Source organism: Polypterus senegalus, chromosome 5, assembly GCF_016835505.1.
Source record: "Polypterus senegalus isolate Bchr_013 chromosome 5, ASM1683550v1, whole genome shotgun sequence".
Classification (NCBI taxonomy): domain Eukaryota; kingdom Metazoa; phylum Chordata; class Cladistia; order Polypteriformes; family Polypteridae; genus Polypterus; species Polypterus senegalus.
In genome coordinates, this window is record NC_053158.1 from 1,513,723 (window position 1) to 1,539,815 (window position 26,093).

At 45.0% G+C, this 26,093-nt stretch overlaps 1 protein-coding gene across 1 annotated transcript in view; it reads right to left on the reverse strand.

Moving 5' to 3' along the window:
* The window catches only part of stam (signal transducing adaptor molecule (SH3 domain and ITAM motif) 1), a 79,426-nt gene that overhangs the window by 35,889 nt on the left and 17,444 nt on the right, over positions 1-26,093 (reverse strand). Inside the window, exons 3-6 of the mRNA XM_039754268.1 lie at positions 20,784-20,859; positions 8,389-8,484; positions 8,036-8,182; positions 7,551-7,641 (exon numbers count right to left, since the gene is read on the reverse strand). Of these exons, the coding sequence (XP_039610202.1) occupies positions 7,551-7,641; positions 8,036-8,182; positions 8,389-8,484; positions 20,784-20,859 (410 nt within the window). The remainder of the gene's footprint in view (positions 1-7,550; positions 7,642-8,035; positions 8,183-8,388; positions 8,485-20,783; positions 20,860-26,093) is intronic.

Genomic DNA, 26,093 nt, shown 5'->3' on the forward strand with positions numbered 1-26,093 from the left:
GGAAAGATTAAAAGAGCTGAGCCTAATACTTGCATTAAGTTTAGGTCTTGTTAGGTCTCAACACACAAAGGGAGGTCTGAAAATCGAGAGTCCACCTCATGAGAAGGATTTAGGAGTCATGGTGGACTCTAAGCTATCGACTTCCCGACAGTGTTCAGAAGCCATTAAGAAGGCTAACAGAATGTAAGGTTATATAGCGCCTTGACGTGTGGAGTACAAGTCACAGGAGGTTCTGCTGAATCTTTATAACACACTGGTGAGGCCTCATCTGGAGTCCTGGGTGCAGTTTGGTCTCCATAAAGACATAACAGCACAAGAGAAGGTCCAGAGAAGAGCGACTTGGCTGATTAAGGGCTACAGGGGATGGATTGTGAAGAAATATTAAAAGAGCTGAGCCTTTACTGTTTAAGCAAAAGAAGATGGAGGAGACCTGACTGAAGTGTTTAAAACGATGAAGTCAATCAGTCCGGTGGATCGAGACGGTGACTTTAAAATGAGTTCATCAAGAACACGGGGACACAGCTGGAAACTTGTGAAGGGTAAATTTCGCACAAATGAAATGTGTCATCCAAAGGATGTGCCAATTTTTACAGTCCACTGTCCCTGTCACTGCTCTTTGGCATTGGGATCCACACACCAACTACAGGGTAAGCGCCCCCTGCTGGCCTCACCAACACCTTTTCCAGCAACAACCTAGGCTTTTTCCTAGATGGTCTTCTTACTGGCTAGACTTGAACATGCTTAACGTCAGGTGGATGACCTCTTCTGAAGTGCACTTTGTGAAGGATGATAGGAAGTTTCTCTTTACACAAAGAGCGACGGATGATAGGAAGTTTCTCTTTACACAAAGAGCGACAGACACTTGGAATAAGAAACCGCATTGTGTGGTAGACAGGAGGACTTTCAAAACTCGACTTAGGACTGGAGAGCTTAGTTGGGCTGAATGGCCTGTTCTCGTCCAGATTGTTCTAATGTTCGAATGTTTTTGAGCAAAGGTACACGAGGGAGCGGGTAAGGTGGGTCGTCACAACGAGTCACAGACATCCAAAAATTACAGCAGGCTGCCATGTTCACCAATCTGACCTCAGGTGAATGATCGAAATGGATATGTGATCTGTAAGGAGCCGTCAGACTGAAGCAAAGATCGAAAGCTCTAAAGGTCTAGAATTGGCGAAACTTCTTCACTTTAAATGAAAGACAATAGCGTGGCCAAAACCTGAAATCATTCCCTAACGGTGTTTTGTCCCTGTGTGAATATGAGTTCTCACAAGTCTTTGTTTTATTATAAGCAATGTTACCAGCAGCCATTCACACCTGTACTTCACGAGAGGTCATCCATCTGAATCGGATCGTGTTTGGACCTGGCCAGTACTTGGAAAACGAGGGCTGCTGCTGGATGAGGTACTGGTGAGGCCAGCAGTGAACTCAGTTCTGTACCCTACTCTACCACCAAGCTTCACTTTGACAGCAGCCTTACCCAAGTATATGGGTGGCCACCCCAAACCTTTTTCCTGTGTCAAGACGTCTCATTTCACCTCAGAAGAGGTCATCCACCTGACGTTAAGCATGTTCAAGTCCAGCCAGTAAGTAGACCATCTAGGAAAAAGCTTAGATTGCTGGAAAAGGTGTTGGTGAGGCCAGCAGGGGGCGCTTACCCTGTGGTCGGTGTGTGGATCTCAGTGACGGGGACAGTGGGCTGTAAAAATTGACACATCCTTTGGATGACACATAAAACCGAAGTCCATGTGGTCACTAAAGATCTCTGGGCATCCTTCCTAAAGAGTAGGGTGAATCCTGATGTCCTACTAATTTGCCCTCCATGGCCTGGTCATTCTGAAATCATCCTCTATCTCTAATTGTCTCTCTCTCTCTGGTCACCCCTTCACCACCTAACAGCTCATATGTGGTGAGTGGACTGGCACAGAAATGGTTGCCATCACATCATCCAGGTGGGTGCTACACATTAGTGGGCATTGAAGTGGCGCTGTGTAGAGTGCTACAAGTAGTGAGAAAAGCTCTCTATTATAATAACAGAAATCCTGCCAAGAGACGTTTTGGAATGAAGTCCTGCGAGACGGTGACATTTGCCAGGAGACTCTTTCAAGTCACGTCATATTATTTTCATGGTCCGCTCACCTCTCAGTCATGTGAATGCTTTTGGCAGACACACTTCCTGCACTCTCAGCTCTTATAAATTTTATCAGGACAATAATTTTATACGACAAAGCGAAGAAGAAAGAGCAGCGTGTCGAAAAGAGAACCAAAAGCGTTGGAGAGAAAAGAATTCAAACATGAACAATAATAATCTATGAGCAAATTCAGAAAATAAGGAAAGTAATAATCAGCCTGGAACGAGAGGAACTGAAAACCTCGCAGGTCCAATTGGGCTCAGAAATAAAAGACAAAGCAGAACTTCATAAAGACGTTCAAACACGTTGGCGCGATACACAAGCAGAGCAGGTTACAGATTAGGAAAGCAGTGGAATTCAAACATTCGAAAAAGTCGGTTTATTTATTAGAGAGAAAGAAAGAAACGATATTCACTCACGGGCTCTTCTATGCTGCGCTGTCACGATGAAAGTCCAAACACGGAATCAAAATTCAATGCGATATTAAAGAACAGTTAATTCTGTAAAATTGTTTTAACTGAAGTTTTAAAGTTAAAATGAAAAGAATTGCATGTGTAACAATACCCATGAAAAACAACAATCTCTTAAAATTGTATATCCGGTTAACTAAACCCAAAGTGAGCAGAGGGCGCAGCCTCCTAGTAGAATTTTAATAATAATAATATTTGGACTCCATTTGTCCTGATTCCTGCTTTTTAGACTTACAGATTTATTCAGCAGTGTTTCTGCTCCTAATTCATGCTTACTGTTATTTTTAATGGCATGACAGAGTGACACTGGCATTTTGTGGGAACTTTGGACATTTTGCAGTTGTGCAGTTACTTTTTAAAGAAATAACCCAGTGGTTAGTCACATGATGCATGCCCTGTGATGTCATCACTCTGATGGCACAATTATTAACTCGTCCAAATGTGCGGGTAGCCTTGTGATTGGATTCTTTATTTCCATTTTCCTAGTCTCTTTAACGTTTTTGGGTCAATCGCTACCTCGTTTAAGGGGTATCAACACCAAAGGAATCTGTTTTTGACGTTTATTTCTCATGAAAGTTACTTATCTGCCAAGTCACGGTACCATTTTGTTTTACTTGTGGGCGTCGCCTTATTCTTGCGATGGTATTTGTGGTTTCAATGGTGATGGGACCCACAATTCCCCGGGGTTGTGCTACTTGTGATAGACACTTCCATATAAATCGTGGGGATTTATATTTAGTGTTCTATCTGAGATTGAATACACCTTGTTAAAATGCAGTACTTGCAGTTGTCCCATAATAATAATTCTTTCTATTTACAGTGCATCCGGAGAGTATTCCCAGCGCATCACATTTTCCACATTTTGTTATGTTACGGCCTTATTCCAAAATGGATTAAATTCATTTTTTTCCTCCAAATTCTAAACACAACACCCCATAATGACAATGTGAAAAATGATTACTTGAGGTTTTTGCAAATTTATTAAAAATAAACAAACTGAGAAAGCACATGTACATAAGTATTCACAGCCTTTGCCATGGAGCTCCAAATTGAGCTCCGGTCCATCCTGTTTCCCTGATCATCCTTGAGATGTTTCATTGGAGTCCACCTGCGGTAAATTCAGTTGACTGGACCTGATTTGGAAAGGCACACACCTGTCTATATAAGGTCCCACAGTTGACAGTTCATGTCAGAGCACAAACCAAGCATGAAGTCAAAGGTGTTGTCAGTAGACCTCCGAGACAGGATTGTCTCAAGGCACAAATCTGGGGAAGGTTACAGAAAAATGTCTGCTGCTTTGAAGGTCCCAATGAGCACAGTGGATCTCCATCATCTGTAAGTGGAAGAAGTTTAAAACCACCAGGACTCTTCCTAGAGCTGGCCGGCCATCTAAACTGAGCGATCGGGGGAGAAGGGCCTTAGTCAGGAGGTGATCAAGAACCCGATGGTCATTCTGTCAGAGCTCCAGAGGTCATCTGTGGATAGAGGAGAACCTTCCAGAAGGACAACCATCCAGCAATCAGGCCTGTATGGTAGAGTGGCCAGACGGAAGCCACTCCTTAGTAAAAGGCACATGGCAGCCCACCTGGAGTTTGCCAAAAGGCACCTGAAGGACTCTCAGACCATGAGAAACAAAATTCTCTGGTCTGATGAGACAAAGATTGAACTCTTTGGTGTGAATGCCAGGCATCACGTTTGGAGGAAACCAGGCACCGCTCATCACCAGGCCAATACCATCCCTACAGTGAAGCATGGTGGTGGCAGCATCATGCTGTGGGGATGTTTTTCAGTCAACTGTGCCTGTGACGTTAGGGAAGCCTGAATATCGTCACATACTGTAATGTCACTGATGTGACACTGGACAAATGTGTCTTACAAGCCCTCACCTGCCACACTTCACATTGGATGCATTGACTGTAACCACAAATCATCTGCTATTGGACCGCTACACATTTTGGAGAGCCAGGTACGAGTCGAACTCCAATGTTCTGATCCACAGTCAGACGCGTTATCCATTGCGCCACCAAAATGTACAGCGGTCTGGTGCCGCTAAGATTCACACCGTCGTGGAGACGGCGATTTATTTATTTTAGTGGAGATTCCAGGGATGCCCCCAGCCTTGGCACCACCTTCACACACTCATATAGACACACTAGAGCGGTTATTCTTAACCTCTTTTGAGTCTCGGACCCTATAAAGAATCTGATAACAAGCTATGGACCCCCTTCCCCAGAAACATTCACATAAACACACCTTGTACTTTATTTACTGAGATTTGATTGTCTCATATATATATATATATATATATATATATATATGACAAACACAAAGGTTATTGAACTAAAACAAAACACATTTTTATACACAAAAAGTGACAGCCCCTCATTCTAATTAAAACCAAATGCAGTCCTCTTGTGCAAATTCAAACATATCTACTTCTCCTACTACGACATTTTCTACTAACATTACAAGTACAGTAATCCTCGCTGTATCAGGCTTCAACTTTCATCCTTGGCTTCACTCTTATCGCTAATTTTATATGTAAAGCATAACTAAATATATAACACAGATTTTTCGCTGCTTCATGGGTTCTACGGACAACGGTCTTTTAATTTATGGTACATGCTTCCTCAGTTGGTTTGCCCAGTTGATTTCATACAAAGGGACGCTATTGGCGGATGACTGAGAAGCTAACCAATCAGAGCACGCAGTTAAGTTCCTGTGTGCTGAATTCGTGTTAACCAGGAAGTCTCGCTCGCTTGTTCAGCATCAACATGTTTCGCTGTGTAAAGAGTTAACTTTTGTGCTCTTTTGCGCTTATCTTTGTGCGTAGTCAAGCCCTTCATTAAGGCTCCAAACGATCTGCTCCTGCTCCTGCTTCAGGGGCCGTGCCCCAGCGCCAACGGAAGATGTTAACGATTGCCGAAAAGGTAAACGCTTTGGATTTGTTGAAGGAAAGGAAAAGCTACACCGCTGTAGGACACCATTACGGCATAAATGAGGCTACGATTCTTTTTATGTAAAAAGTAGGAAAGGAATATAAGATCTACGTCGCAGTGTCCTTTTAACAAGGGCGCAAAACGAGTTGTAAGTGGACGTAATAAGGCAGAAGTCTGGATGGAATCTGCTTTAGGATTTGGATTGAAGACTGCCGGAAGAAGAACAGAGGTGGCTCCTTTAGAAGAGCTGTGACGCTCTCCTTTGTTGTGCAGTAAAACTAAACTCATTGTTATCGGACAAGTCGTGTCATTGTTGGTGAGTAACCATAAATAATTTTCTACTTACAGTACTAAGTCCATGTACGCACGCTTAGTGTCACTGTACACACATTTACTGTATACTATCTGTCTTGCATTGTACAGGGTGCGCACAAAGTCCATATACCCCTATCTTTAGGAGCATTTACAGGACTGACCATGACAATTTGGTTCCTGTGGACATCAGCCCAAGTCTTCCCGGTATTTCGAGGTGTGTTTCCGACATCCCGTCTGGTGCTGCCACCTGCTGCCGCCAAGAAATCGCAACAACGCGGGCGGTCGCTCCAAGACGAAGCGATGGGTGACACAAGTGTTCTCACAATCGAGGGGTGCTTGGTGGCCACTGTGTGGGTTCATGAGCTGTCTGTTACTGGGAAATCGATCAATAATGTCATGGATGACTTTGTTGTGCATTTTGGGAAGGCATCACGACAAAGAGGACGTTGTTGCAGTGGAAGAAGAAGGCTTTTGCAACGGGCAGCGCCCCGAGATGAGCCGCAAGTGGAAGACCATCCACAAGGCACGAAACGTGTGCAGATGTGGCAGAGCCTGTCCAACGATCCCCAGTGAAATCCACTCGTAAACGTGCCGCTGAGTTGGGAATAGCGGAATCGACATTGCGAAAACACATCACACAGGACTTGCAAGTGAAATGTTGGCGTCCATTGCACTTTAGCGAGTTATCAGATGCCGACTTGGACAGACGTCAGGAAGCTTGTGATCTGATGCTGCACCAATTTCCATCAAATGCTGAGAAGGAAAAGGTTATCTCCTCTGACGAGTGCTCCCGCAATCGAAACGTGTGTTTTTCTGGGGAAAAGAAAATCCACATTTCTTTGAAGAAATTGAGCATAACCCACCCCACGTGATGATCTGAAACATGCGGTTCGCGCAGCGTTCCAGAAAGGCACCCCGCAAATGTTGTAGAACATGAGCAGGAGGACCTGGCGGCGCATTTGACTGTGCGGAGATCATGGAGGGACCCATACAGGTGTTTTGGATTCCTAAGAGGTGACCTTTAGCTTTCAAAATCCTCCAAAAGGACAGGGGTATACGGACTTTGTCCGCACCCTGTACGTATTTATTGCTGGTAGCCTGTCTATCATAATGGCTGTAATGGCTGTAACATACGTGATATCGGAGACACTCGATATCTTTAAAATAATATTTAGGTTTTACCGTATATAAACACCTGCGGTGGGTTGGCACCCTGCCCAGGATTGGTTCCTGCCTTGTGCCCTGTGTTGGCTGGGATTGGCTCCAGCAGACCCCCGTGACCCTGTATTCGGATTCAGCGGGTTAGAAAATGGATGGATGGATGGATGATGTATATAAACATGGTGTTTACATGCATAATTTCAATGAATCTTACCTAATAACTAAGAGAATACAAAGGGTTTATGCTGTATAACTGTGCGGGAAATGTTTCTAAGAGTGTGGGAGAGTTTCTAAGGGCTTTAAATATATAAAAGTAACAAACAAACATATGGTTTCTACTTCGCGGATTTTCACCTGGGAACGCAACCCCTGCGATCGAGGAGGGATTACTGTACATCTTCTCTAAGTCAGCAGTGCCGGGCTGTATAACATTTGAAGATAAATGTTCCTTTTTATCTGACCCTCACGGACCCCCTAAAACCCATCCATAGGGGTCCACAGACCTCTGCACTAGAGAGGGAAAACTGAGCACTTGCCTTTGGCCAGGTCTTCCTCCTCTTTTTTGGTGGCTACTGTTGTGGGGTCCTTGGCCACTAAAGCAGGACTTGCTTTTGCCTTTTCTGCTGCCTGGGAAGTAAAAAAAAACAAATCAATGAATCCGCAAATCAAATGAAGCAGCGGCTCAGGAGTGTCCATTACAGGGCAGCCACTTTCGTCAAAGGAAGTGGGCATTTCATTCAAACGTCAGGGTGCCTCGCTCTTTTCATGCCAGACGTCACCCACAGTCACCTCAGACACACATTTTTACACTCTGGGGCCTCGTTTACAAAAAGTTACAGATTTGTGAAAGTACGAAGACGCCAAAAAAAAAGGAAAATGCGTATGTCAAATAAATAAATCAATCAATATGATTTATACGCCCTCAGTTCTTGGGAGAAACTGGCAGAATCTGGATACTTATTCCCACAAACACCGGTACAAATCACCCCACACAGCTTAGAAATTTGAAGAGAAACCTCACCTGAGAGCCCACCAGCGGAAATGACACCCCTTGCTCTCGGAGATTCTTTATCATCGCCGATATCAAACTGAGCTGCGGATCGTTCTTGAACTCTTCGGCCCACTCCACCATAAGAGCCTTTAACTTTTCACACACTTTAGGGTGACCCTGCATTGAAACAAAAAAAAAAGAGAGAAGCCATTCAAGAGACATAAACGTCTCTGCACGGGCAATCCAAAGTCACAGACATCAAAGGGCGCGGGTCGTCCCATGAATGGCTGTCCTGCTTGACTGACACTGACAACGAGTGGACGGTGACGCCGCAGCACCCCTTAGCCTGTTCAGTGGACTCGGCCCCCCCCCCATTGACCCACCTTATTTAAGACGTTGCTGACTTCACTGGCAAAGTCCCTCGAACACACTTCTAGGTGAAAGATTTTGCCACAGTTGGACACACAGGCTCCTAAAAGCTTGGAAAGAGAGAAATGCTCGTTAGAGTGGCTGCACTTTCAAGCGCAAGTCCCCTTCTCAGACTGTCTCTCACGTTATAAACTGGGACTAAATTCCATGGTAAATTCGGAGTCTGCTTCCAATCGTCTTTCTTCTAAAGCAGCTCACACCTGATACTGTCGCGGCGAAAAATTCATCACCAGAAGGCTTTTTACCTGAAAATGAAGGCTATTAGGACTCAGGATAGGCAAACAGAGTTTTAAAGCTTTAAAACAACACAAATAACAACATGGACTCAACCTCAATACGGCCAAACTGAGCTGAGCCCCGAACAGTTCAAACCCCAAAACTTATATATCATTTCATATCACTTTGACCGCGTCCAGTTAGCTCATTCTGCACCTGTTCTTACTGTCCATTGGTCATCTCTAGTTGCTGTTTTGCTTATTTCTGATTGGTCTTTGGCTGGGCAGATGTTTTCCTTTTTCCATCTTTGGGCATTCATGGAGTCACTTCCTTCTCTAAGCCTTTCAAGCTATGTTATAAGGGTGGCCTGAAGCTAAGCTTTAATTGAAAAGAAATATGATATGTGTTTTTATTTAATCATTGCGTGGCAGTCCTGACTTGCCTAAATTTCTACGCTTAAGTTAATTTCTAATATATTCTTCTATATTTATTGCCAGTGCCTGAATACGAGGTGTGGCAGAAAAGTAATGAGACTGGCAACACTGCAAGCGATCTGCAACGCTCCGATAGAGCCCGTGTATCAGTACCCTCCCATAGCTCAGTGCGAAGTTTCAACTCCTTCCGTTAACTACGTGATTTTTGTGACTGCTATTAGCGAAGTTGTGTTTTTGGTTGTGCGTCACGCAAAATGGAACAGCGGAATTTGGAGCAACGTTGTGCCATTAAACGGCAAGTGTGACGTTTGAAAAGTTAAAACAGGCCTATGGGGAACATTCTTTATCCCGAGCTCAAGTTTTTCGCTGGCACAAATCATTTTTGAAGGCAGAAAACACGTTGAAGATGAACACCGCTCAGGAGGACTTCAACTTCGAAAACCAATGAAAACATCGAACGCGTGAACACTCTTGTGAGATCAGACCGTGTTTAACATTAAGAATGTTGAGTGAACAATTAAATTTGAACAGATTTACTGTTCATCAAATTTTGACTGAACATTTGCACATGCGAAAGGTCTGTGGTGCCAAAACTGCCCTCTCCATAACAGAATTTTTGACCTCAAAAGGCATTCCTGTGGTTCCCCAGCCCCCTTATTCACCTGACCTCAGTCCGTGTAACTTTTTCCTTTTTCCTAAACTGAAAAATGTCCTCAAAGGACGTCATTTCGGGTCTTTAGAAAACATCCAAAAGAGTGTAACGGACATGCTGAAGACCATACCGTTGAAGACTTCCAGCGCGCTACCAACAGTGGGAACAACGCTCCATCGGTGTGTAGCTGCCCAAGGAACTACTTTGAAGGGGATAACATTGATGTTTGAAAAAAATCAAAACTTTGGTAAATAAAAAATCAGTCTCATTACTTTTCTGCCACACCTCGTATATTAATTTTTCTTTCATGCATTACATCATTGTGACCTTGCTTATAGCAAAAGCCTTTTGCTGCCTTTTTGCTGATTCACCAATCCAGCTGGTTTCTTACGTGCCTACCAGAGCCATTTTCTCTCTGTGGTATCGTTCCTTAGTTTCCCAGCCTTGAACACAGGTGTTGTCCTTCTCCTTCTCCTATCCTCAGTTAGTGTCTGCACATCATTCTTGTTCTTGTTCTGTTCCTTTCCCACACTAGCAATTCTGCTTCAAGCTTAAAAATAATGCAATATGACTGATTTTTTAGTTAACTATTTGCTTGAATTATCTTATTTGCTTAACATTCTAATTTATGCTTAATCTAATGCTTTAGAAGCTTTTTAATTACTTTTTACGGTTATTTATGTTAATTTGCTATTTATGCTAATATAGAAATTATTCTCTTCTACAATACCAGCGGCGGCCATTTTATACCTCAAGAGTGCAAGCAAAGCAAGTCATACAGACCACCTAAGGCAGGACTGTCGAACTCCAGTCCTGGAGGGTCACAGTGGCTGCAGGTTTTCATTCTAACCATCTTCTTCATTAGTAAAGAGCTTTTGCTGCTAATTAACTTCTTTAGCCTTAGTTTTAATTAGCTTGACTCAGGGCCTTAATTAGCAGCCGGACAGTAATGAGACACAAAACAAGCCACCGCATGACCAGCTCACCTGCACCCATCGAACAAAATGTGAAAATAAAGAAAGGTGAAGGTCTCAGTAAGGCTGATCTCTCAGGTCACCAAGAAAATAATAGAATAGCAACAGTTTTGGAAATGTCTGCTGTGACAGAATAAGAGCAGCAACAAGCCATGGAATTGAATAACGGGTTTAATTAACAGCAACAACCAGCTTCTCATTAAGGAACTGGTTGGAGTTTGAAGCCCCAATTTAGCTGGTCTATCTGTTGGCTCGTTTCACGTCTCATTTCTGTTTGGCTGTCATTTAATGAAGAAAAGCATCAACTCAGAAGACTTACTCCTTAAAAACAGGGCTATTAAAATAGAGGGAAAGGAAGTTAATTAGCAGTGAAAACTGGAAACTGATTAGGAAAAAGAGTTAGAAAGAAAACCTACAGCCACTGCGGCCCACCAGGCCTGGAGTTCAACACCCGTGACCTGTGGAGTCGGTGCCAGCGAATGAGCCCACGGCACTGAAGTCTGCAGGCCACCAGGGGGCGATCTTGAGTCCGGCTCCCATGTTCCTGATACTTCCTGCTCTGCCGTTGATTTATTTGACCAGCTGATGCTTTAAAACTGGGGTCTCAGTTCATGGAGGGCCGTGTCTGTTGCAAGTGTTCATTCCTTCTACTTTGTTACTTTTTTTTAGTCAATTATTATTAAATGTGTTAATTCAGTTCAGTATAAACAAGAAACAGGATGTAGTTTTGATTTTATTAACAAAAGACAAAGGAAAAAAAATACCACAATAGCCCAAGCCAAGAGCCAGGGGCATCCTGCACGAGTCTGGACATCCCAGTATTGACGGGTTAAACCAAATCCAGAGGATGCCCTCCCCAGAGGGATGACGTTGAAGAGCTTTGGCTTCTGGTGGTCGTCATCACAGTGCTGCACCTAACGTGTCCTTCATATTGGACTTCTGAGCACAAGCACAACTGGCCTTTATCATATCATTGGCCCTAAAGCTGCAGCAGCACGAGTTCCCATTCCCTCCAGTTAGGCACTGCACCTTCTCCCATTCCCGTTAGTACGTCAGGGTACTGAGGTGTCCATCGATATCCCGAGTGCAGGCGCTGCCAGTCTGTAGTTTTACTAAAGCTGACGTCACACCAGGGTACGTCAGACCTGCTGAGCTCCTCACCAATTGACTGGACTGAAGATCACCAGGCTTGTCTAATGCAGCGACTGTGTGACGACTTTCCACCCCAGTCCTTGCCCGCCCCTTTCTGTTCCAGCCAATAGCGTGCTGCCAGACAGTGCCGGTGCTGTGTGATAGGTCAACGGGTACGGCGAGAGCAGCCACAATTGTCTTTTCTCCATTCTGACGTGGTACATAAAACATGAGGTATGAGACAACGGGGCTCCTCTTCTGTTGGGACTCCCATAACACTTCTTTTTCTTTCGGCTGCTCCCGTTAGGGGTCACCACAGCGGATCATCTTGTTCCATATCTTCCTCTCCTCTCCATCTTGTTCTTATACCCATCACCTGCATGTCTTCTCTCACAACATCCATAAACCTTCTCTCAGGCCTTCCTCTTCTCCTCTTGCCTGGCAGCTCTATCCTTAACTCCCACAATACTTGTTATTCCTTATATATCTGGTACTCTCATGCTCCTGATCCTATGACTAAAGACAAAATCAAACCTGCTCGAGGGGCAAGTCGCGGCCTAGCTGGGCACGTCAGACTACACGACTGTCTCCATGGAAACACGCGGCTACTGCCTCCAACTCGCTAACATTATGTCAATAAGGGCAACGACTGAAAATCGCTGGGAAAATTGAGTAATGTGACGGGTCCTCCCTCATTTCACGTCTTTAAATTGTGTAGGTGGCCACGGCTCTGCTGGCTATTTGGTCCTTCATGATCTTAGCAGCCATCACTGGGAGGAGGAGGAGAAGGAGGAGAGAGAGGTTAGGAGCGGCGCTGATACAGCGCATTGCCGCACCCATCACAAACAAACCAACTCAGGATCCTGATTAGGATGAAACGGGGTGACACCTCAGCACCACACCAGTTCAGATGGAGTGGAACCAGTGTGAGGTTTATTATGGAGGCTGGAGTGCCAATTCTGCCACCAACCCCCTGCCTTGGATGGCCTACATGGAGGGACGGATGCAGACCCAGGATGGAGTAATCGTTGGTTAAGGGCTTTGCTCAAAGGCCCAACAGAGCAGCATTTTACAGGATTCAAACCGGCAACCTTCTGTTTGCCAGTGCAGGGAGGAGGAGGAGGAGGAGGCAATTGAATGTGTGTGCTTCGTCATCACGGGACTCCAATACACTGAGACAGCTTTGTGCCTCCATTAGCGGAGAAGACTTCATTGTGGTGGGGGGGGTCTTAAAATCCTAGGCTGGATACTCCGCATCAGTCAAACCAGGACCGCTACTGGAATAGGAGGAAGAATTCACCATGTTGAAATCACAGGCTGAGCCGAAGTCAAGACCACTGTAGGTGCCACACGGGATGGACGGGCAACTGAACCAGGACAGGGGAAAATGGCTCCTTACCCGGGCGGGAGTCTTTTAGAGGACAGAAAGGCATCCCAGCCAAGTGAGAAAAGGGCGCCAGACCTGAAAAGGACTTCACGGGAGGATGGACGGGCATCCCAAACAGGAAAAGAGAGTCCTTACCCGGGCAGATGTACAGGTGTCCCCACCGGACATACTTCTAGGATGGAAGGGAAGAACTGTCTCTGAACGGTCTCTGGAGTGTGTGAGTGTGTGTGTGTGTGTGTGTGTGTGTGTGCTGTTTATTCCACCCAATCACTAGATGGCAGCAGCCCTTGATACCGACGCCCATTCAAGAACCAGCAAGGAATGCTGGGAGTTGCAGTCTGGCAGAGCAGCCCTGCTGGGGTCTGTGGGTGCCACAAGAGATAAACTCTCCGCTATGTGGGACTTGTGTGTGACGGGCAACAGGTCCTCAATAAAAGGGGCTGCACTCCCTCCCTTATATCCAGGCAAGTCGGAGCTGGAGGAGGGCAGAAGGAGAGAAGCTGGAGGAGGGCAGAAGGAGAGACAACTCTGTTTGGTGCTTCATTTGTGAGGTACTGTGCAATAAAACACCATTTACTTGAACCCGGGACCCGTTGTGGTTTGGGGCTCTCTGGCACCCCCGAGCCATCACACCAGGAAAGCAGGATAATCAAAGGGCAAGAGTGAACTTGGAAGCCAGAGAGATGGAGAAGCCTAAAGCTGGGCCTTCTTGAAAAAACAGCTAACGGTCAGCGGTCACCGTGCCAAGGCGCACCCGGCACTCGGTAGAAAGGTTGACCCCAAATCCGAGGATAGACACAGTGGCGTGTGAGCGACATAAAATGGGTCTTTTGATTAAAAGTTCCAGAAATGGGGCAAATGTACAAGTTAAAGAGTTACTGAAATATTCAGAATGTCCGAAAACAATTAAAGAGGAAAAGGTCAGGCTGGTATTAAAGCCAATATTGACAGGAGAGCAGTCACACTGGCACCTGACCCCCAGTATGATACCCCCCAGGACCACCATCATTATCAAAAGGTTAGGCTCCCCTCGCCCGACTTTTACTCTGACACTCCGGTGGACTCCAAGGTATTCCCAGCAGACTCTTCACCCTGCTCTGTGCCCACAGGGTGCTCACCGCCTCACCTCGCCAAGCAGTGGCTCTGGCTGAACGTACCCGCCTCATGCCCTTATGTGTCGTATTCCCTGCAGGACGCCGTACATCTCACCTCACGACCACTCCGACGTATTCCAGGCGCAGACCCTCTGCCTCGCTCTCCTCCACTTCTCACTTTAAACTTCCTCTCCTTCCATCTCTTCAGATCACGGCCGTCCATCTCCATTATCTCACCTGTCTCAATTCTCGTTACTGTTCTCACGTGAACTCCCTTCGCTCTCCAACAACCAACCACTCTGAACTAACCGACCTTAACGGACCCTGCTGCTGCACTTAAAAGGCTCCCCACCTGCTGATTATAAATCTCCTGTTCCCATGCCGCAGTGCAGTAATTAGCCAATCAAATCAAATCCGGCGGGGCATCACACCTCCAGCACAATGCTCTTTAAATAAAGACAAAGTTCAAAATCACGCTGCTGCCCGTACCCCCCCTCCCTATCCCTCTGGTCGGACTGTCGGGGTAACCCCTCCAACACGTATGCGCCGGGAGCATCAGGGCTACCCAGCAACCAAACAAATAAAACAAACACAAACACAAAGAGTAGAAACTGCAATTGTGTAAATCAGAAGGTGGCACGGCACTACCCAACTTTCAATTTTATTATACGAGCTGTAAAGACCGGGACATCACCACAGATTGATGAAAATCCACCACCCTGGTCTGCAATAGAAATGAAATCTCACAGTACGTCATTATATTCCCTGCTCTGCTGCCCGAGTTCACACAAACTACCGCCATTACTCTAACAATCCAATGACCCTTCACTCGCTCAGAATATGGAAGCACCTCAAGACAGAGAAGCTCTTACCTGTTTTGTACTTCTACATGACAACCACCCTTTTTCCAAGCCTCTCAAACATACACACTCTTTAACGTCCAGGATTAAAACACTCGGAGACTTGTATATACCGTAGATAATCTCTTTGCATCCTACGAACAATTACACTTCAAATACAACTTCTCGTCAACACAACTCCTCCACTACTTTCAAGCTAGAAACGTTGCTACACAGAACCTGCCCGATTTATTCTCACCTTCCACCCTGTTCTATTCCAAAAGAATCACTGGTCCATCTTGAAGACTCAGAGAGCATCTCTACAATTTAGATAAATATTTGAAAGTCTCTTCTTTTCAAAGACCCCACTGGGGAGAGAACCTTTCACTCAGAATTTCAGAAAAAGGAGCACAGAACACACTTGAGCTCCATATGTGTGTGGCATGTTACAATAAACATTTCCAAACACACTTAAAAAGCAATAAAACACAATTCTTTTACAATAAAACTAGGGGCCTCTGCCCCCTTCTCACTTCGCTCACCAACCCCAGGGCGGGCACTACATGTTAGCCTCCTTGCGGCTCTGCCGTTCGTGTATGGGGATGCGGATGTACAATTTAAACGGATTGTTTTTTTCATGGGAATTGTCAGATATGCATAATAGAACTAACTATTTTACATTACAGCGAGTATTAACCATAATTAAAAAATAGTAAAACGTAGTAAATTGAAAGAAAATCATGTTTTATGTTGCGTTAGAGGTATTCGTTGCGTTATACAGGGTGCGCACAAAGTCCGTATACCCCTGTCCTTTTGGAGGATTTTAAAAGCTGAAGGTCACCTCTATACGAATCCAAAACATCTGTATGGGTCCCTCCATGATCTCTGCATAGCAGAATCCGCCAGGTTCTCCTGCTCATGTTCTGCAACATTTGCGGGTGACTTTCTGGAAGCGCCAACCGCATGTTTCAGATCATCACGTGTGGTTATGCTCAATTTCTTCAAAGAAATGTGGATTTTCTTTTCCCCAAAAAAAAAACACACGGTTCAATTGCGGGAGCTGCGATAAATTGCGCACTCGTCAGAGGAGATAACCTTTTCCTTCTCAGCATTTATTGGAAATTGGTGCAGCATCAGATCACAAGCTTCCTGACGTCTGTCCAAGTCGGCATCTGATAACTCGCTAAAGTGCAATGGACGCCAACATTTCACTTGCAAGTCCTGTGTGATGTGTTTTCGCAATGTCGATTCCGCTATTCCCAACTCAGCGGCACGTTTACGAGTGGATTTCACTGGGGATCGTTGGACAGGCTCTGCCACATCTGCACACGTTTCGTGCCTTCTGGATGGTCTTCCACTTCGCGGCTCATCTCGGACGCTGCCCGTTGAAAAAGCCACCTTCTCCCACTGCAACAACGTCCTCTTTGTCGGCGATGCCTTCCCAAAACGCACAACAAAGTCATCCATGACATTATTGATCGATTTCCCAGTAACAGACAGCTCATGAACCCACACAGTGGCCACCAAGCACCCCTCGATTGTGAGAACACTTGTGTCACCCATCGCTTCGTCTTGGAACGACCGCCACGTTGTTGCGATTTCTTGAGCGCAGCAGGTGGCAGCACCAGACGGATGTCGGAAACACACCTCAAATACCGGAAGACTTGGGCTGATGTCCACAGGAACCAAATTGTCATGGTCAGTCCTGTAAATGCTCCTAAAGATAGGGGTATACGGACTTTGTGCGCACCCTGTACATTTTCATTCTGTTTTGGCTTTGAAATTAACACGCAAATACCTTTTAAACTTACACTGTTATTGTAAAACTTCAGTAAAAACTGCGTTGGGCTGGCATCCTGCCCGGGATTTGTTCCTGCCTTGTGTTAGCTGGCATGACTCCAGCGGACCCCCTTGACCCTGTGTTAGGGTATAACGGGTTGGGTAATGACTGACTGACTGACTGACTTCAGTTAAAACAATATTTGGAATTAACTTGTCTTCAAGGCGGCATGGTGGCACAGTGGTAGCGCTGCTGCCTCGCAGTAAGGAGACCCGTCTAGGTTCGCTTCCCGGTCTCCTGTGTGGAGTTTGCATGTTCTCCCGTGTCTGCGTAGGTTTCCTCCTACAGTCCAAAGACATGCAGGTGAGGTGCACTGGCGATCCTAAATTGTCCCAAGTGTGTGTGTGTGTGTCCTGAGGTGGGCTGGTACCCTGCCTGGGGTTTGTATCCTACCTTGTGCCTTGTGTTGGCTGAGATTGGCTCCAGCAGACCCCCATGACAGGGGGATGGAACTTGTCATCAATATCGCATTCAATTTTGATTCCGTGTTTGGACTTTCATCGTGACAACGCAATGTATAACTGCCCGTGAATGAATTTCGTTTCTTTCTCTCTTTATTGAATTTTGTCCCTGTGATTTGTTAATTATCTTTGCCAAAGCTATTCTAACGGGCAACTGTAAACGTTTAAATACGAATGGCATATCAAGATCTCCTTTGTTTAAATACTAATGGCATATCGATCTCATGTCATTAGTGAAGATGGACTACATTATCTTTCTAGTCACCTGTTTAAATATTACATGTCAGAATTGTTTGAATACAAGTAATCTTGTCCTACTGCACAGCCCATCACTCAGACATCAATTACACAATTACATTGAAATACATCCTTCTTTCTACAGTAATTCGGTAGGTGGAAGACCAGATGGTGTTAACGGCTGTAGATATTCTTCGTGATATTGTAAGTTGATGTTTTCATCTTCCTCACCATCACCACCAACTGTTTCATCACAGCCTATTGATATGCATTTAACCAATTTGATGTGTAACCGATCAGCAATTTTCACGTAAATTTGTTTGACTTCCTCTTTTCTCGCTGCTAGGATTGCCCGTGTACTCATTTCTTATGTTGATGAAAGTCTTCAATAAGATTTGGAGATAATATGTCTTCTTTAATTGGGAACTTAAAGTGAGGAAAATGTAAAAATGTATAAGAGCTGAGAGCACAGGAACTTAGTGTGTCTGTCAAAAGCATTCCCATCAATGAGAGGTGAGAGGACCGTGAGAGGGTGTGGTTTGAGAGGAGGGCGGGACTTGAAAAAATCTCTTTGCAATAGTCTCGTCTCGAGGTTTTCCTTTATAATCTATACTAATAAAAGGCAAAGCCCTCACTGACTGACTGACTGACTGATGACTGGCTGACTCACTCATCACTAATTCTCCAACTTCCGTGTAGGTAGAAGGCTGAAGTTTGGCAGGCTCATTCCTTACAGCTTACTTACAAAAGTTAAGCAGGTTTCATTTTGAAATTCTATGCGTAATGGTCATAAATGGAACCTACTTACGAACATATATACGCCATAGCCGGCAGCTCGGTCGCCGTGTGAGGCAGAGTTGCGTCCCCCATCACCACGCCTCCCACGTAATTGAGTGCCTGCCCATATAAGGCCGTCCGTCAGCAGCAATCCAATAGAAACACTGCCGCTAAATATTTGCAGGCAAATCAAAAAGTTAATCCCGGGAATGCCTGTTAAACATCTTAAGATTCACGAGTAGCGATTTGGGTGGCGAGATGTCCAACGAGGTAATGAACTGTAATATTTATATGTCATTGAAATTATCAGGCATGGTTTAGGCACCTATGTCATCAGGAAGGCACCAGAAGTTACTATTATGGAAGTTAATTTAGAGAAGTTAATTTTGAGCCGTGAGAGCTGTAATAAATAAAGTTCACCTGCATACTTTAAAAGAAAGTCTCGCCATCATTTAATTTTGCACAATCTGTGAAAACAAGACATGGTGTCAGAATAGAGGACAGTCATGGATTTTGTTGGAGTTCCTCGCCACAATTGACTGGGATTCTCTTAACCTGCCGGAGAATGGAAAAGTTCCGACAGCATGTGGAGCTGATGTTTTCTGGCCCACTAAACGGCAAAGACGAGAGTGAGAATTGCAGCTACCTGCTCCTGTGGACTGGGGAGAAAGGAAGAGACATTTTTAACACATGGACTCTCACCCAGGAGGAAGCCAAGGTACTGAAAACTTATTATGACCGCTTTGAGGCGTTTGTCATGCCTAAGACGAATACGATATTCGTGAGATACAAGTTTAATGAGAAGACGTAGGGTATAAACGAGACTTTTGATCACTTTGTAACGGAGTTAAAATTGCTGGTGAAGGACTGTGCTTATGCAAACGAAGATGAGATGGTCAGGGATAGAATAGTGTTTGGCACAAACTCAGCGAACGTGCGAGAGAAACTTTTAAGTGCCGGGTCTGAGCTAACATTAAATAAAGCCGTGGACATCGCAAGATCGCACAAGATAGCAAACCTTCGATGCATGTACTCCGAGCGGCTCACGTGAACTGACTGTGAACGCAGTATGCAGAAACAAGCAAGAGCTCCAAAGAGCCTGAACAAAAACGCATTACACAATTGAGAAGGCAGCAAAAGAATATGAAGCGAGTGACGCATACAAGCATATTCATAAGTGCAGCTACTGTGGAAACAAAGCACACGGTGGAAAAAGTCAATGTCCAGCTAAAGGAAGACAGTGTAAAAATGTGGTAAATTGAACCACTTCGCTAAAGTTTGCAGGACTGGGAAAGGTAAACCCGTGCATGCAGTGTGTGATGTCTCAGATAAAGAGGAAGACGAGCTGTTTATTGATGCAGTAAGAAAGGAACAACCCTCTGAAGCTGAACAAGCCTTTGTAGACATATCAATAGGAAAGCAAGGTGTAAAGCTTAAGTTTAAATTACGTTCATAGACACGCTGCCGCTAATTATTTGCAGGCAAATCCACAACTTAATACCAGGAATGCCTGTTAAACATCTTAGATTCACGATTACAGATTTGGGTGGTGAACACTTTGATGAATGAAACCTGTTGTCTTTACAACGTTGACAAACACGGAATGTAACTTGAACACAACACATCCTCCAAATACGAACCTGATTGAAAGAAATAATGAGAATCAAATCCTTGATGACAGCAACACTCATAACAGTCACAAAACAATTACATTGACAATCATGTTACGTTATTTTTAAAATGTTTCCTTTTCTTTTTCATAACTTCTTTAACACACTACTTCTCCACTGTGAAGCGCCGGTATTTTGCTAGTAGACAATAAAAAGAAATACAAATGTCACAACGTATTGTCCTTGTGCGCCACTTCCGTGATGCTTTATTGAATGCAATCCATTGTTCTTTGGCACGTCTTTGTCCCTCACGGCTGCTGGCCTATCCCACCACTGCCACCATAACTACGACCATGAAGTGCTCATCGTACAGTGTATCCAATGAGGGATACTGGCGCCAAATTCACAGTGGACACACAGACAAAATGGTGTCACGTAAATACGCTAAGAGAGTGAAAATGACTGAACCCAAGGGCCTTGTGCTAGATTTTAAGCGCTTCAGAATTATTACTACAGCAGATAACAATGGATTTCAAGGCAGCGCCTATCACAATGCACTTCCTAAAGAAAAACAAAGGGTTCAAAAGAGCAAACCACCTCGGCATTGGCAACACATCTTCATCAATGGAGCACTTCCAAAAACTGACCACTCTGATGAGTAGAAGAACAAATGAATAAATCAAAAGCCGTTACTTACTGTCAGCGCCTGCATAGCCACATGAGGGTCCTTATGGTTCACTCGTCTCATGACGGACCGGAGACATTCTTTGGGCCTAAAGGAGACACACAAGGTGGACGCAAGTTAAAACAAAGTCCTCTGTTTAGTGAATCCAAAATGGCAGACACAGGGAGCTACTCCAGCATCATCAGGTGCATGGCAGGAAGCCTCCTTGAATGGGATGGGAAACCCACTAGAACGAGAAGTACAGGGGGCATCACACACTCAGGTGGGCAGAAGAAGAGGAAACTCAGTGGGATTTGAACCCAGAACCCTGAACAAGCAAAGCATCTGTGGTTAACCACTGAGCCCCCCTCATATCAGATAAATCATGAACTCTCCCGGCATCATGGGAAAAATGGGACACTGGTTGAAGCTACCGTGTGTGGCGCATCCTGGACAGGACGCCTTACCTGAGGTCCCTTACATGACCAGGATGCCCAGGAGGTTGGGGACACTAAACACCAGAATGTTAGGCTGCCAGCAGATGAACTGCCCCAGGGTCAGCTCTGAACCTATAATGGTATCTGAGAAACGCGGTTGCTGTTCTACCAGGATAGACACGGGCAGGCGGGCGGTGTGGGTGCTTCCTCATGGGCTGATTTGAACAAACAAAATGAAGGAAACATCACATAAGATCATTCATCAATGTGTGTGCAGCAGATTGACATCCAAACTCACCCCACATACATGAAAAGTGCGAACAACAAGCAATGAGCTGAACGCGGCGGCGTTTGGGACTGTGACATGCCACCGCAATTTGACTGGAAGATCATGGACAAAAAAACTGAACATTGTGACCACCATGAGACCAACTGTGATGATCAGCATGAGATGTCCGTAACTGAGGAGACTCCACACAAGAAAAGCAACCTGCAGGAGCAGACGGAGCCAGTCCTCGAGTTCTCAAGTCCCTGTGCTGACCGACTCTGTGGTGTCCTCAACTGAACAGACAAGTCTCCAGAAAGTGTCCCACATTGGAAGGCAGGCGCCTCTTCACCCGATGACCACGTCCCACATCATGAATACTCTTCAAGATGCTGGCCGTGGACTATACGAGTCCATCAATCAAAGACCACCTAGACCAGTGGTTTCACACTCCAGTCCTGGAGGGATGCAGTGGCTGCAGGTTTTCATTCCAGCCCACTTTCTTAATTGGTGACCTGTTTTTGTTGCTAATTAAGTCTTCTTTTTATTTTAATTGTTCCTCTGAATTGCTTCATGTCTTTCCTTGAACCGCTTAAAGCAGGGTGCCACTATTGAGAAAGACGTGGAGAGAGCAAACCAGATGAACAACTTCTTTAACAGGTTTGACCACCCTAACCCGCTCTCACCTCGGAGTACTGCAACCTCCACCCATCCTTCTGCGGATACCACCATAGCAGAGACATCCCAACCCACAATTACATTGACTTCATGCCAGCAAAGCAGCGGGTCCAGATGGAGTATCACCACGACTGCTGAAGGCCTGTACACTGGAGCTGGGGAGTCCTCTACAGCGCATCTTCAACCTGAGCGTGGAACAGGGGAGAGTCCGAGGCTTTGGAAAACATCTTGTATCACCCCAGTCCCAAAGGTATCACGCCCTAGTGAGCTGAATGACTTCCGCCTGTCGCCTGACGTCACATCTGATGAAGACCATGGAGCGGCTGCTGCTTCACCACCTGAGGCCACAGGTCCGCCACGCCTCGACCCTCTGCAGTTCGCATACCAGGAGAAGGTGGGAGCGGAGGATGCCATCATCTACATGCTACACCGATCCTTCTCCACTCGGACAGAGGCAGTGGTGCTGTAAGAATTATGTGTCTGGACTTCTCTAGCACCTTCAACACCATCCAACCTCTGCTCCTTAGGGACAAGTTGACTGAGATGGGAGTAGATTCACACCTGGTGACATGGATCATGGACTATCTTACAGACAGACCTCAGTATGTGCGTCTCGGGAACTGCAGGTCTGACATTGTGGTCAGCAGCACAGGAGCGCCACAGAGGACTGGACTTTCTCCGGTCCTGTTCAGCCAACATACATCAGACTTCCAATACAACTCAGAGTCCTGCCATGTGCAAAAGTTCACTGACAACACAGCTATGGTGGGCTGCATCAGGAGTGGGCAGAAGGAGGAGTATAGGAACCTAATCAGGGACTTTGTTAAATGGTGCACTCAAACCACCTACAGCTGAACACCAGCAAAACCAAGGAGCTGGTGGTGGATTTTAGGAGGCCCAGGCCCCTCATGGACCCCGTGATCATCAGAGGTGACTGTGCAGAGGGTGCAGACCTATAAATACCTGGGAGTGCAGCTGGAGGATAAATTGGACTGGACTGCCAATACTGATGATCTGTGAAAGAGAGGACAGAGCTGACTATACTTCATTAGATAGATAGATAGATAGATAGATAGATAGATAGATACTTTATTAATCCCAAGGGAAGGCTGGCGTCCTTCAACATCTGCAATAAGATGCTGCAGATGTTCTATCAGACGGTTGTGGCGCTCTTCAACGCGGTGGTGTGCTGGGAGGCAGCATAAAGAAGAGGGACAAACTGGTGAGGAAGGCAGGCTCTATTGTAGGCACAGAGCTGGACAGTTTGACATCCGTGGCAGAGCGACGGGCACTGAGCAGACTCCTGTCAATCATGGAGAATCCACTGAACAGGATCATCTCCAGACAGAGGAGCAGCTTCAGTGACAGACTGAGGAGACCCCACACTATGCGACTTGTGGGGGTTAAACGTTAACATTATACAAAGTTATTGTCTGTTATACATTCATTGTTATCACTCTTTAATTTAATATTGTTCTTTATCAGTATCTGTCTATCTATCTATTATATAGTGCATTTCACTCTATCTGTCTATTATATAGCGCCTTTCATATCTATCTATCTATCTATCAACATTTTGGATTGACTGATGGCACTGTATTTGTTTCATATTAATCCCAAAAATACAACTTGCCTAATAATTGTGCACACAGTGTAAGTTTACAGACATTTCACATTCAACCCAAAGGACCTTGAGAGGAAGAAGAGAATAAACTGCCAAAATCCAGGAGTGCGAAGCTTGTAGAGACTTACCAACAAGACACGGAGCTGGAATTGCTGCCAAGGGGCTTCTATAAAGCACTGAATGAAGGGTCTCAATGCTTCTATGAAGGAGACATTTCAGTTTTTGATTGGTAACAAATTTGCAAACCTATTTGAAGACATGTTTGCACTTTTTGGGTTAACGAGTGTAGATTGATGGTGAAAATGTCAAATGTATTCATTTTAAAAGTAAATCTGTAACACAAGAAAGTGTGCAGAACGTCTAAGGGTCTGAGTACGTTGTATATCCAAAGTACACACAAAGTAAGTTAAATTATAACAGTGCCCACGTAATTTTCTACCTCCTCCTTTCTTCTTTCCGTGGCAGACAGTCAAAGACAATACACTCGTTGCTTTTAAGAACTGCAGCCACTTTATTTACTCCTGCAAGCCAAACATACGCCTGCTGAAAAGTCTTAACACAAAATAAATTGGCAAATAGACATTAAAATGTTTTAATTACTGCAAAATACTAAAAGTTACATAATGTTTTACATACAGTGTTAACTGCAACCACTACACACGATCAGACTACTCGCATATGATCAAACAGTAAAAAAAAAAAAAAACTGTAACATAAAATGAGGCTCTTGCACAATTTCCTGGGGTGCTTCAATTCAAACTTTTCCCTAAAAGAGAGGAGAGAAAATACGAACACAAAACCACTTCAATGCTAAATGAAAGAAATAAATTTTTAAACCAAAAAATAAACGAAGCTCCACAAAGGCCATCCTACCTTCAGCAAGCCAAACACGCGCCTGCTGCACCAAGCACATGGGTCCCCATACATGCACCCTCAACCGACAGCCTGCTGTAACACATGCTCTCCCAATGATTGGTTCCTACCTAAATTTATGTACATATTATATAAAAGTGGGGTAACAGTTTTGGGGAATACAAAAAAAAACCAAACAAACTCCGAAGTACAAATATAACATAGAAAACCAGATCTGTTACACCATTTTGCTACAGCAGCACTTTGTCAATTAATTTTTGTATTATTTATTATATAATAAAGTTACTTATTTTATATAGTAACGTGAGGTGGAATTCAAGGGAAGCTACTGCGGTTTCCTCCACAGTCCAAGGATATGCAGCTTAGTTAAACTGGCAATCCTAAAATGGCCTCAGTGTGAGTGTGAGTTTGAGGTGTGTGTGTCCTGCCCAGTATTTGCTCCTGCCTTGCGCCTTACGCTAGCTGGGATTGACTCCTTCAGCCTCTAAAAAACGACCCTGTTCAGGACTAAGCGGGTGAAACATGACTGACTGACTGACTGACTGACCTGAAGGTCTACCGCCAACGAAGAAAGGCGGGCCCAGCTGGGTGACGTCGATCACGTATCCAATCAGAACGTAACTAAGGGGCGGGACAATGACAGCTTCACTCTGTTGGACGAGTAGAGCGCGAGTCGCTAATAATTCAAGCAAGTTAAACGAAACGGACAGGAGAGGAAGTCGCAGGTAAATTCATTATGACCGATGGGCACCGAGCTGAAAAATCACAGGAGGCAGCTTGTTCTTTGAGAAATCGATGAGGGCCGAGCAGGAAAGTCCCGCTGCGCGCGCTCGGCGATAACATGAATGGCAAGCACCTGCCCCGCGCCTGCCCTCCTGCTCTCCATCTCCCCCTTCCCGTCTCTCGGCTCCAGCTCTCAGGTTGCAGCGCACGGCGGTATATTTAGCCGAGCCTTCGGTCTTATAATTAGAAAGTGCTCGCTAAGCCTCACGCACGCACGTCACCGACAGACTGAAGCGGAGACGCGCGCCGTCGCAGGTGTAACACGACATCGGCAGGTGTCGGGTCGGGTCGGCGCTCGGAAGCGACCGCTAATCCTTCATCAGCTGTGGAAATCCGAGACCCTCGGAAAAAGACCACCACGGGGAAATAAAGAAATGAACCCGCCGCACTCTAATAATGCAGAAACCGAAAGGGCTACGATGGAATACGGCGAGTGGATTTAATAGAGTAATAAGGTGTTCTAATTCAAAATGTAATATAAAAATGAAATGAAGCAAAATCCTGTTTATGACTAATTCAAACAGATAAATGCAACAATGAGAACATTTTAATAATAAAAAAAACAGCTCTAATCCTTCATCAAATAGATAATTGAGACATGTGGTAAAACATTGTAATAGGAAAGAAAATTAATAAATGACTGCACTCTTGAGATTGTACAAACATTAAAAATAAAAGAATGT